Source organism: Poecile atricapillus, chromosome 16, assembly GCF_030490865.1.
Source record: "Poecile atricapillus isolate bPoeAtr1 chromosome 16, bPoeAtr1.hap1, whole genome shotgun sequence".
Classification (NCBI taxonomy): Eukaryota; Metazoa; Chordata; class Aves; order Passeriformes; family Paridae; genus Poecile; species Poecile atricapillus.
The window spans coordinates 7972172-7984630 of NC_081264.1; the positions used below are offsets into that span (position 1 = coordinate 7972172).

The following is a 12459-nucleotide window of genomic DNA, read 5'->3' on the forward strand; positions in this document are numbered from 1 at the left end:
CCCCGCCCTCCGCCGGCTCTGTGCCCACAGGTGGGACAGAGCCTCAGCGTTAATTATTTCATTTAAACTCAGCGCTGTCGGTCTGCAAGAACTCTGTTTTTATCTTTTTCCGGCAGTGTAATTTCAGTTCAGAAATTTTAGTTACAGTTTCGCAAGCTTTAGGTTATTTAGCCTTGTCGTCAGTAACTTGCCACCGTTTATGTAGCAATATGCAACTTTCAAATGTTTTTTTGTTACCGAGAATACCATGTACTTACTAAAATCTGTTGTGTGGGTTTTCTTTTTCCATAAACAGACCTTCCACGAACCAATTTTAGACGTTTATCATTTGATCACTGCAGGTAAGACAACAATTTACATTATCATTATGTAATGGCATATTTATTTATCAGGCTGTTGACACTGAAATAAAGCCATATTCTTCTGAAGCAGTTACTTTCATTGACATGTGGCTGCTGTGGCTGTAGTGTGGCAAGAAAAAGTTGAATAAGAACTGAAACAGAGTCTGCATGACCTGCTATCAGTGTCTGCAGAGATTGGAGCTGATAAAAGGATACACACACAAGTGATGAAATAATGCAGAACAATAACTATGTACATCCCAGTCTTTCAGATCTGTGTCATCAGGGCTCAAATCCACTTGTCCCTGCTCAGGATGTGCTTGGTCAGTCACTCATCTTGTTAAGATAGAAATTAAGGTAGATTGAAGACTGTTTCTGCAATTTTTTTTTTCTGTGTAGAGTTTACTGCTTGAAGTGCAGGAGTGAAGGAGGAGAGTTGGTAGAAATGGGTTAGAAATCCTTGTAAATTGTGTAGTTCAGGAGGTTGCCTTCCATACCTATGAGCTAACAGCTGCCAGGCTTATGGAAGCATCGGTAACAGGGGATGCTGAATATGCTTGCCAGTTACATTGTGATTTCCAGCTGGTTTTGCTAACAAGATTGTGTTCTCTTTTTTCCTAGTTTGTCTCTGCAGCCATTTGAATACCCAGTCTGCACACCAGATGGGACAGTCTTTGACATCCTGTAAGTTCCTGTCTGTACTTAGCTTTATTTTTGTGTTGTTGAACTGGTTACAGCTGTGTAATCATCATTACACAAACCAGCTGTGGCCATGAGCAGAGGTTTCTGATGGTGCTTGTCCTGAATTTCTTTATCCATTCTCTTTTCAGGAGCATTGTACCTTGGATAAAGAAATACGGAACCAATCCAATCACGGGAGAAGTAAGTAATGATGGGTGGATTCACATCATGTCTTTGCTTTCTTTATGCTCAGTTTTTTATTTAATGTGTTAAGAGAAACAAAAAGGCCTTATTGAAAGCAAAGAAGTTGAATGGGAGTGCAGTTTTGAAGATGTGTGGAAGAAAGGAGAGCGTTATCTCTATTTATTTTTGTAGTCTGATTGTAAATAGGGCAGAGGTGAGTGGTTCATTTATATGAACTCCCAGGGTCTCTTGCCTGCCTTCCGTTGTGGCAAAATGAACATCTGTACAGATGGAAGTACAAACTGTTGGTAATTCTGGTGCTGCCTAAAAAGCCTGACTGGTCATTGGTGGAAAAGACTCTATTGCTGCCTCATGTAAGCAGAATTCTGGTCCCTGCAGGGCAAGGGGTTGGCACCTCTCCATCTGGGATTAAATTTGCAGCAATATTTCCTAACCCAAAGGATATTTGGAATCATGCCAATTAAGGAGATTAATAGATGATTTTATGAATGGTAAGCTTACACTACAAAATCTTTTGAGTTATCCTGACAGTATATATCAGAACACTTCTGTCATGATGGTTCACTGTGAGAGAAACCTTTTGGGGTTTCTCTCTTCTTTTTCTGCATAAATGATAATTATGAAGAGATTACTTTCTGTAGCAACATGAAGTTGTAAAACAGTGCATAAACATGAAACACAGGAAATATTTCCCTGTTTGAATTATCTTTTTTTCTGATGTGTTAAAGTGCATTGTTTATGAGGGCATAGAGGAAAATTTTAAGCAGAAACTGTTGCCTGAGGGACTGAGATTTGCCTTTTCCTTCAGTGTGTGCAGTTACTTTTCCAGGCACTGGGTGGCAGCCATTGCCCAGGATTGCCGCTGTTTGATTAAAAATTTTCCCGTCAGACTGATACAAGGAAAAGCTAAATACAGATGCAACATTCCAAACTCTAAACATGAGCAGCCTGTCTGAGACTTTATATCGTCCTGCAGGTGTGTTTGTGCAATGGTCAGATGATTCAAGGTCCTTCCTCACATGTGAAGAGGCCAGTGTGCTGTAGAGAAGGAATGAAATTACAGCTATTTCATTTGCTTTCACCAGCCTCTCACCACCTTGCTGCTCTCTGCATTGGCTGAGAGTTTTGGGGTGTTACCAAATCATTTTTTTTTTACTCAGAGCAGCTCATTGCAGACTGTGAGCCATGATGTGGTTTAAAATTGCTTCAAGTAAATGCTAAGCAAGAAGTGTAACGTGCCTGGCTGTGTTGTGTAATGGAGAGAGAGGGAGACTGTGCAGAATATACTTGGTGAGCTATAAATGCTTAAATGAAGTCAGGCCTGGAGACCAGTTAGTTGAGCAGACTTGTGCTTCTGTTGATCTGCGGTGCTCTTCCAGCTCTCCTCAGTGTGCATCCCCCCCCTTTTCCTCTGTATCACGGTCTGGGGAGCCCTTTCTTCTTCCTTCTTGTTCTGTGGTGGACTGGTGCTGTACAGCTCCTCCACAGGACCAAGGCCTTTCAGATCACCTGGAAGAAAAAGGAGACACTTGTTCTCCAGAATAGCCCTGCTGAATCCAGCCCTGTGGAGCTCTAAGCTGAAGAGTGGGGTTGAAAGAAGGATTGTAATTTAGACTTTGTTTCCCAGAGGGATAGCTCAGGTTTTCAGAAGAGGGGGGGTGGCATTGGGCATGAATGGGATAGGAGAGCTGGGATAAGGCAGGGTAGGTGGCAGAGGAAGTCAGTGAATTGAGCTTATGCATCTCTGGGCTGTTCTGTCCTGTCCTGTGTGGAATCTGTCACGGTGTGTGCACCCTCTGTTCCTTGTGCATCTTGTTCTAATGAACTGGTGACTTAGAGAAACTCAGGTCTCTGGATTTATTTAGAAAGGAATTGAGCCAGATTAGGTGTGATGCCATGTTTTGTACACTAGCTTATGGAGTTACTTTGCCCAGGTTGGTGATGAGGCTCTGGAGAATTTTTCCATTTATTTGTATTGAAGTAAAAAATAGTAATGAAATCTCTTGTGGCTTGCAGTTCTCTAATTGTGGTTTTCTACAGGACAGATGCTTTAGAGAAGTCAATAGACTACTTGGAAATGGGGTGTTACTGGTGCACTCTTGGCACTCATTAATTCTGTCTAGCTGTCTTATTTCTGAAGTGGACCCCTCAGTGGAGAACTAGAGAGCCTTGCAGTCATTAATATATTTATCTTTGCTGTGCTCCAGGGGGTAGGACTGTGCTAGTCTTTTATTAATTGGATGTCTGTGAACTGATCTGCAAGGGACTTCTCTGATTCTTCTGAATCCTAAACTATTGAACTAGCCTTTGTTTTTAAAGAAATGCTGCAATGCTGACCACTGTTGACCTTTGTCTAGAATTTACCATGAGCTAGTTTAAAAAGTAACTTTAGATTTATTTCCCCTCCTTTTTCACAATGCATTGTGGTAAAAAATGCTTGTTTTACTGCTACACCAATAACTCTGGAAGAAGCAGTGCATTTCTCGCAGCTGAACTACATTCTGTCAGTTGGCATTGTCTCACTTTTTTTGTCAGCTTTGTCAGGACACTGCCCTGGCTTATCCTTATGCTAAAATTGCATAAAATAAAGTGGAAAGTGATAGTTAGCTCATTCCTTTTTACTGACAAGAGCACTTTGGCTTCTTGGGCTTGCAGAGAGTTGCAGGCTTGCCAGGACGTTTCATGTAGTGACGTTCTGACAGCCTGACCAGCGTGCCCACACGAGGCAGCCAGCTGGGCTCAGGACACTCATTTCAGGGAGTGAGATTGGCCAGAGCATGTCTGGTTGGTTGGAATCTCAAATATGAACAGATGATAGATCAGCGTGCCTTTTGACAGGAATTTCAAGGAAATTTGTTTCCTTTGTTGCGTGGATATGTTCTATGTGGGCTGAGCTATTTTTCTTTCTGTGCATTGTAATGTGTCTGATGTCAATACCTATTTTTTCCACTATGGTTCAGTGACATTCTGACTGTGTGTGGGCAGGCCAGATTGTTGTGGCTGTACTTTCAGCCCCTATCAAGGCTCTGTAACCTTGGGCAAGTATCTCTGTTTCCTTGTCTCAGAAGTAGCTACTGTCTTTGTCCCTGGTTCTCCCTTTTCTGTGGGAATTCAATTCTTTTGGGCACTGGAAAGCCAGCTAATTTGTTTCAGTCCAGTTAATTTAGCCTGGCCTGCGAGTCAGGTTAGGAGACCTGAAGATGCTGTGTGGTGGATTTCTGAGACTGAGAGTCACATTTCTGGTCTGAATGAGACAGAACAGAATTTGTATTGTGCTCCATCTCGTGCAAGGTTAGGATCCAGACCTGCAGGCCAGAGAGGGCATTTTCTTAAGTGTCACAAGGTCTTAGCTTCTCACTATGTTAAGAAGGAACTTTTTAATAAATTCTGAAGGTTTTTCACATGTTAGAAAATCCTTTTGCTTGGTCTGCCTCTGAAGATAACCATAAAGAGGAGTCTGGTGCATATGATGAAGTAATAGAAGGCAGAGCCACTGACATGGAAAATGAGAACCAGCTTTGGAGTCAGAAGGCTAAAAATCCCTGACTTTTCCCAGTGAGACATCTGCCTTTTAAAAAGAGAGAGCTGGACACAAAGTTTTGCTCTGTGTACAATATAAATATTTGCTATTTTTCTCCCACATTCTTTAATCCTGTATTTACCAAATAAAGCTGACTTGGGGTAAAATTATGACTAGCATGATCAAATAATTGTGGCAGTACAGGTGCCTGGCTCCTACAGTAAGCCTGTCTGATCCAGGCTTTGGAGCCCCAGAGATCTTGTACCTGCAATGCCCTGCAGCAATGACAGCCTGCAGTGGACACCTCCTCCCTCCAGCACTCTTCACTAAATGTAAATGTAATGTAAACAGTGCCCGTTTTTCAATCATTTGTTTGAAGTAAGGTTGGTGAGATGATGCTTGCTGTAATAATTACAGGCACTTTCAAAACCTATAACATTTTACCCACAAAAGAAAAAAATTGCAGCTAAATCTGTTATTTCAAAACTTGGAAAATCATTCTTGAATACATTCCTTAAATATATTTATCTTCCAAATGCTGGTGGCTATTGTTATTTCATTTTGTTGTTGAAATCATGATTTCTTTTCAATTTGGTCAAGTAGATTTCAGTGAGTCTCACAGATACCATAGAAATCAGTTGCTGGTTTTGCAGTGAAGCTTGCTGACCTGGTTTCATGACGAGGATATGAAACAGATTTACTTCTTTTACTGTTGATTTGTCAATCCCACTTAAAAAATGAACAAACAACCTTACAACACTTTTTTTTATGCACTAAAAAAGTGTTTGGCTATCTAAGTAAGGGAAATCCTGTCTGAAAACACTGCAGAAATTGGAGCAAAGGTAAAACTTCCTTAAACATAAAAGTGTTTTTATTATGTTTGTATTTTGAAAGCATAGAGATAGAAATAGGAAACATTGAGAATTGTTTCTTCACCTGGGGAGTGAATGTAATGAGAAATAGGGATAAGGTATTTTTTTCTACTTTTGCAATATTCTGAATAAAGAAACTGTAGTGTGTGAGCAATGTGGGGAATACCAAGTAGGAACAGGTATTAAAGTACAGTTTAAGTTCCAGCCAGGACTTCATGGTTCACTACAAATTGCTTTCCACCTCTGTCACATAATCAGTGCAGGGTCTCTGCTTCAGGAATGGATTCCTGAAAGTGGGTTGGATGAGCTTCATACATTACTGAGTCAGAGGTGTCAAGATCACAGTCACAGACAAAGCTCATCCAACCCTGAGTCAAGTGGAACGAATCTCAGGCCTGAACTGGGAGGAGGACAAGTTCTAATTTCATGTGATCCTTACTGGCTAAATCCACAGTGACAATGACTTTTAACTCAGTTCATATGGTCTGTGAGGTAAATTACTGCAGATTGCTGCTTTAATTGTGTTGTTCCAGGTGTGTTTCTAGATAATGAGCAGCAAATAATGGATGTCATTAGACAAAACCCTGTGGTTTGAAGGTGCCCTCTTTCAGGGCAGTGTAGCAGTGTACACTGTCAGGAAAATGCAATAGCCATAGATAATGTTCAGTGGGATGCATTTTCAGAGTGTTTGTTGAGACCTTTCTGTAACCTGGTGGTAATGTTACCTCACGATTCTGATGATGATCTAAAAATGGCACATTGAAGCAGGAGTCAGATTTTCCTTGTGCTTTTTCATCTTTTTGTCTTAAAAAGTTTTCTTCACTTACTGTTTCCAAAGAGATTGTGCTTGATTTGAGCATTTTCATCTTTTATATAAAATACCAGCAGGAAAATGGAGACTTCCACAGGCAGGCTATGTCCACATCAGTTTTCTATATCTAGAGTGCTGGGACTGTCTAATTAAGAGCTAAATAGTTTGACCAGTTTTTTTCTACATAATTTTCATTATGTAGAACTCAGGAATGAGTCATATCCCTCTCACATTGTTTTCTTCCTCAACATCAGAACACAGCACCTTAAATCCAAGTAGTCTGCTATGTTTTCTCCTTGAGGCTTTGGAAATGAGTGTTAATTTAGGTGGATCAGTAACTTCAGGTCTCATTGAGATGTAATATGAGTGATGTATAAATGAGAATTTAAATTTTTCTCTAGAGAACTCCTTTCACGTACATGTCAGAAGAAGTCGGCACATCTTGAGCTTTGAAATTCAAAGTATATGTCTTAATTTGTCTGATGCAACTCAGGTCTTCATATATTGCATAAGTTTAAATGTCAATTGCCCCCTTTTTTCCCCTTTTGTTAAACTGACCATATTTTTGCTATTTATTTGAAGTGAGGTGTTTGAGTGATGTATTTGAGTTTATTTGTAAGAAAAGTTTCAGTGTGGCAGGAATACAGTTTTGTTCTGGGTGAGTAATAGCTTATTACAGAGCAGAGAACAAAGCTTACAGAAATAAAGCTGAGGGAAGCTTTGTTGTTGCAAAATGATTCAGACAATTCCATCTTGGTTTTTGTGTGTTGCAGAAAGAGGAGTGAAATGATCAGAAATAGAAAACTGGAAGACTGTCTGAAGTCTTCGGCTCCCTCAGTCTGCTTTGCAAACTGCGTGCTCTGTCTTGAACCAGTGTTTGCTTTCTGCCTGCTATGGCTGCTGAGAGCTTATGCTGATGGTTTTTCATCAGATATATATCTTCTGTAAATTTTGGGTTTGACCAGCTTAGTCTCATTTGTATTGGTGCCAAAATTGTGCTTCTCTCTGTTAGTGTTTACTGCTGTGTATTTGGCATGGAGGAATTTAATGCTTTCTTGACATTTTGTTGTTGAGACTTGTATTTTCCTCTCAGATGTTCTTCATGCCTTTAAGTTCTCCATACCCTACATGGTCACAGTTCTCCTCCACATCTGTTAAATTTTAATATATCTTCTTTGAACATGGTTAATCTTCATCATTCACAGTAAATGCTGTGTGAATTCCTGATACAGTGGTGGGAATATTTTCTAATCCATTCCTGAAATACTTTAATAATACTGTGATAGTATTACACGTGATAATGTAAAACAAAAAACCATTCCAGTGTATGTTTTGAGACAGGAAGGGTGCTTTGAGAAAACGAGAATTTGCTGCATTTTCTTTTGGTAGGCTGGGTCATTTCAGAAGCAGGTACTTAGTTTATAATTTAGAGTTAGCCAGGATGAGCAGTAGTTCTTCCTTTTCTGTTTTTTTGTTGTTTCCAATTGAACATTGCTGCCTGTATTTCTGTGGGCAGCAGCAGCCTTTCAGACACGGATGGTTACAGCTGTTGTTGTTAAGCATCTCTCTCCAGGTGCATTTTTGTCTGGGGCAGCAGACACAGGCTGCTGCTCAAATGCCCAGAATCCACTTTGAACGAGATGAACTCTTCAATATGCAGCAACTGAGCCGTGTCGTCTTACCTCATTGGCCTCAGAAATTATTAGCTTTTAGTCAACAGACTAAATGAGTTAATATTTGACTAGTGACCATAAATTTTCAAGGCCCCTGGGTAGAAACATATGAGGACATGATTTGTGCCCTGAGGAATGACCGGGAAGTCATGTGTCATCACAAAACGGTCATAAAACACAGGGGCAGTCGAGGGGATGAAAATCCCACTGAGTTGTCTCCTGACAGAAAACTCCTTCTTTTGTTGGGTTTTCTGAAAATTTCCCTCTCTCCTTTGTTGCTGGCAAACCTGGATAACTGGTTCTTTCTTTTCCAGAGTTGTTTGTGTGTTTTACAGCAGTGTGCCCAGAACTACTACGAGTTAGCCTTTATCTGTCCTAAAATGGGGATTTATTTTTCAATTCCCTGTATCTTTGGGAAACAGCGAGTGTGAAGAGGATGAGATTTGCTTCTACTTACTGTTCAAGTGCTTTATCAAAAAAAAGACATTTAAAACCCTCCAGTGTCATGAGTCACTGGCCAAACTGCTGTTCCTCCTTCACACCTTGCTGACTGTGGTGTGGTGGGCAGTGTTTGATCCAGTAACCCACCTCTGGGCACAGGCAGATAAACATATCTACCATTATTTCTAATGCATTATGTCCCTTACAGCAAAAAAGTATTTACATCGAGGTTTTACAGACTGAACAGATGGTCTCTTCTTTTCCTTTTCTGTGTTTTGGTGTAAGTGTGCACGTTGGATGGGATTTTGTGACTGTGACACTTGAAAAACTAGCAGCTGTGAAGCGCTCTAGCCTTAAATGAGATGCGGCATGAGGTTTCCCACAGATCTTTACTTGCCTGTTTTTCACTAAATTTGGAGACTAGATTTTTGGTGCTTCTGCAAGGCTTTATTTTCCTTGAACTGTGCTGTATTTGGCAGTGGGTCTCTGGATTGGTAGACTTCTGACTGCATTAAGACTGCAGGTTTGATCTTGCCATGCAGCTATATGTCTTTTTGTCATGGTAATTTCTGTTAATGTGCTCTTTGATAGAGCAGCATTACTGCTGGTATCTGTGAACCATGTGTGTTATCAAGCATATCTTTATGGTTCTCTGGACAAGGCTTTGGTGACCATATGGTGTCAGTTTAATTAACTTGTAAATATGTAAATACAGTGGTCTAGAAGTGTGTAATGAAGGATCTTCTGTGTCCATTTCCATTCTAGCTCAGCAGTACATGAAAACTGCAGTTAAACAGCAGCTTCATCCAAGAATGTGAATTGAGGGTATCTTTTTTAGCATTATGTAGGCAGCTGTGATAAATATTGAACATTTTTGGTTTTGAATTAAACATAGAAATGATACCTTGAATTGTGAGACTGTTCTGGCCTCTTGGCTGCTGCGCCCAAATTTTTCATGGAGTGTTAAACTACATCTAGATGGCCTACCTTGTTAAAACAGTGCTGCTGTTTCCAATTGCAAATCCTAATGTGTAGACTTGACGATTTCCAATGCCCTTTATCGTCATTAAGTCCATTTACAAAATTTGAAATAAGTAACATTATACATGGAGTTATTCCAGTACTATCCATTGAACTCATGCCCCCATTTTTTGGGGAAGATTTTATAGCAAGGAAAATTGTTAGAGGTCTTCTTAAAATGGGAAGTTGTTTGTAAAGCTATATGTAAGAGGTCTCATTTTCAAAGGAATGAAAGAATGTAATGCAAAATTCATCTGCTGTTGCTAAGCTAAGTTTGGTACTTGATAGGCAACACTGCATTTCAATATTAGTATTTGTTCTGGCTTTCTCTTCAGCTTGAGGTAATTCTTTATTTCTTGTTTTGATGGGATAAAAAATCATCAAATGGCCATGCCAGCTCTGAATGAGTTTTGGCCTCATATTATCAGCCAGTTCAGATGTGACACATTAATTTTTCCCCATGTAGTGCATTGGTCCTGGCTGGACCCCAGGCACTACCAAAGCCCCTCTCTCACTGTCCTCCAAAACTGGAGAGGGGAGAGAAAATGTCACTGGGAGTTCATGGGTTGAGATAAGGGCCAGGAGACTTTTTCTTCTTAGGTATGTTATCTCAGATGCCTTACCACCATTTCTGATTGTCCCAGGCTTGGCCAGCAGCATGTCCATCCTAGAGCTGACTGGACACAGCAGAAGCTTCCAGCAGCTTCTCACAGAAGCCACCCCTGTAGCCCAATACCAATACCAGCTTCTCTGGATTTCTGTGTGTTCCTGACAGAAGCCATTCAGTGTGTCCAATCAGGGGGTCCAGTCCTCAAGTGCTGAACATTTGAACACTTACTCAGTTGCTGTTGGTAGGGTGGGAAAGTCTGTCTTTACTAAACACAGCTCTTGCCGCATGTCACCAACTCTGCCTATGTGTGGGTAGAGAATCAGTGGAGCCCTTTTTGATTGCTTTTCAGGCTGGTGCATATCCAACAGGGTCAGAGCCTTATTAACAAGAAGAATGTGCAGCCACAGACCAAAGAGATTCAGCGAGTGTAACTAATTGATGCGTGGGGATTGTAGGTCATATCTGCATGAGACGCCCAGCGATGACAGAGAATGATTTAATTCGAAACAATCGGCGTGTTCCATCCGCGAGCTGCCACAGTGCCCCACTAACCTCCGTGGCGTCATCACCTCTGCCTGGGTATCAATAAAGGATGCTGCCCTTCGGGATCCCGCAGGAGCCAGCGCTGTCAGCTGACAGATGAGAGCGCGCGGGGCGCTGGGGCTGCTCGCTGCCGCAGGAAAGTAGGTCATGGCCAAAAGTAGCCTTGGCTGCCTTTGTGGAAGTGTGCCTGTGAGAGAGGAGTCAGCTGAGAAAAGAGCTCGCACGGTTTTGCATTTGTTTTTTTTTTAGCCCTTCCTTGCTGCGGAGCAGCTGGCACTATGTGCCATGAAATGCGTCTGCTTTCCAGTATTTCTGCATAAAATATTTTTAGAAAGGAATATGCGGCTCTTATTTCTGCTTAAGGGAAGTGGCAGATGTTTGTGGCCTTTTCATTGTCGTTAGGAATTTAGAATTTAATTAGATCAAGTGTTTCTAATAAACACTTTTTTTTCCTCTTGCATTCTTAACTGGAGCGTGGCTGAAACTGGATGGTGGGTCAGGGAAACTCAGGTTGAAAATGGCTTTGAACTTGAGCTACGTATGCAATATTTGTTCTCTCTTAAGCATTATTAATAATGAAAGATACATGAAAACAAGTACTTTAACTCATTTTAGGATTCATTCACTCCTGCTGTCTCTTCCCATGAAAATCAGCGCCCGTTTGTGGCATAACGGTCATTTCCATGGCAACAAACTGTGTGATAGTGCTTGGAAAGCTTTGACTTTTGATGGAGAATAAATAAAAGGAGTTTCAACCACATTCAAGATAATCCATTTCCATGTGAAATGAAGAACTTGAGAGGAAAAAAATCATATTACACAGTTTGCCTATATCATGTCCTTTTATGCTTTCCTGGGTAATGTGTAGATGTTTCAAAACCGAACCTCCTGGAAGTCCTGCTTGTGGACTCCCTCCTCTGTGGCTGCTCTGTGTGCAGTTGCCAGATCCTGTAGCCTGGTCTTGGGCACTGGGCAATCCTTTGTAGCACATCATCATCTGGTTTTGCTGTTCTGAGGCTCCAAAGATTTCCTTTGACAAAACACTAAATCCCCCTCTTGCCTTGCCATGCAAGCCGAAGCTCAGAGCTGCTCCAAAGGGCATGACTTGACATGCCAAGGTCACTTCTTCAAGAGAGGCCTAATAGAAAGCCAGCCTGTGGTAATAAAGGCTTGTAATATTCATACAGCACTTCATTACAGAGTTCTCACTCCAGGCAGTATTTCAACTCCTGTGTGATAATCACTGGCTTTTTATTTACTATTGACATAAGACTGTATAAGTGCTGGTCTCTGTGGGGAGCAGAGCCAGCACCAGCAGCTGATGCGCCATGAGTAACTGAGGCTGAAAAATAACCTTTTTCTATATTATGGAAAGATATGACCTGAAATACCATACAATTTCCCTGGGCGTGGAGTGAGAGTCCGAGGACTTGGCAGCACTTCTAACAATATATCATAGGTTGACAGATGAAACAGTCCACTGCGACTTTTTAGCACTTTGCTACCTTTAATGTTTTCACAGCAGTTTAGTCTGTCTTTTCTGTGAAATTTCTGTCAAGGTATAAATCTGAATCTTCAATCATACTAAACTGTTTCTTATGGAACTGTTTCCATTTTTCTTTAAAGATGCTCAAATGTTTTGGGCATAGCTCTGGTCTGCCAGGAGGATAATTTAAGGACCTTTATTGAAATTATCCATGTTTCCAGTGCTTGTATTTCTAAAGAAGCTTTTTCTGAAACATA

At 41.0% G+C, this 12459-nt stretch overlaps 1 protein-coding gene across 1 annotated transcript in view; it reads left to right on the forward strand.

Moving 5' to 3' along the window:
• The window catches only part of PPIL2 (peptidylprolyl isomerase like 2), a 66202-nt gene that overhangs the window by 359 nt on the left and 53384 nt on the right, over positions 1-12459 (forward strand). The window contains exons 3-5 of the mRNA XM_058851683.1: positions 296-341; positions 963-1025; positions 1172-1223. Coding sequence (XP_058707666.1) covers positions 296-341; positions 963-1025; positions 1172-1223 — 161 coding nt within the window. The remainder of the gene's footprint in view (positions 1-295; positions 342-962; positions 1026-1171; positions 1224-12459) is intronic.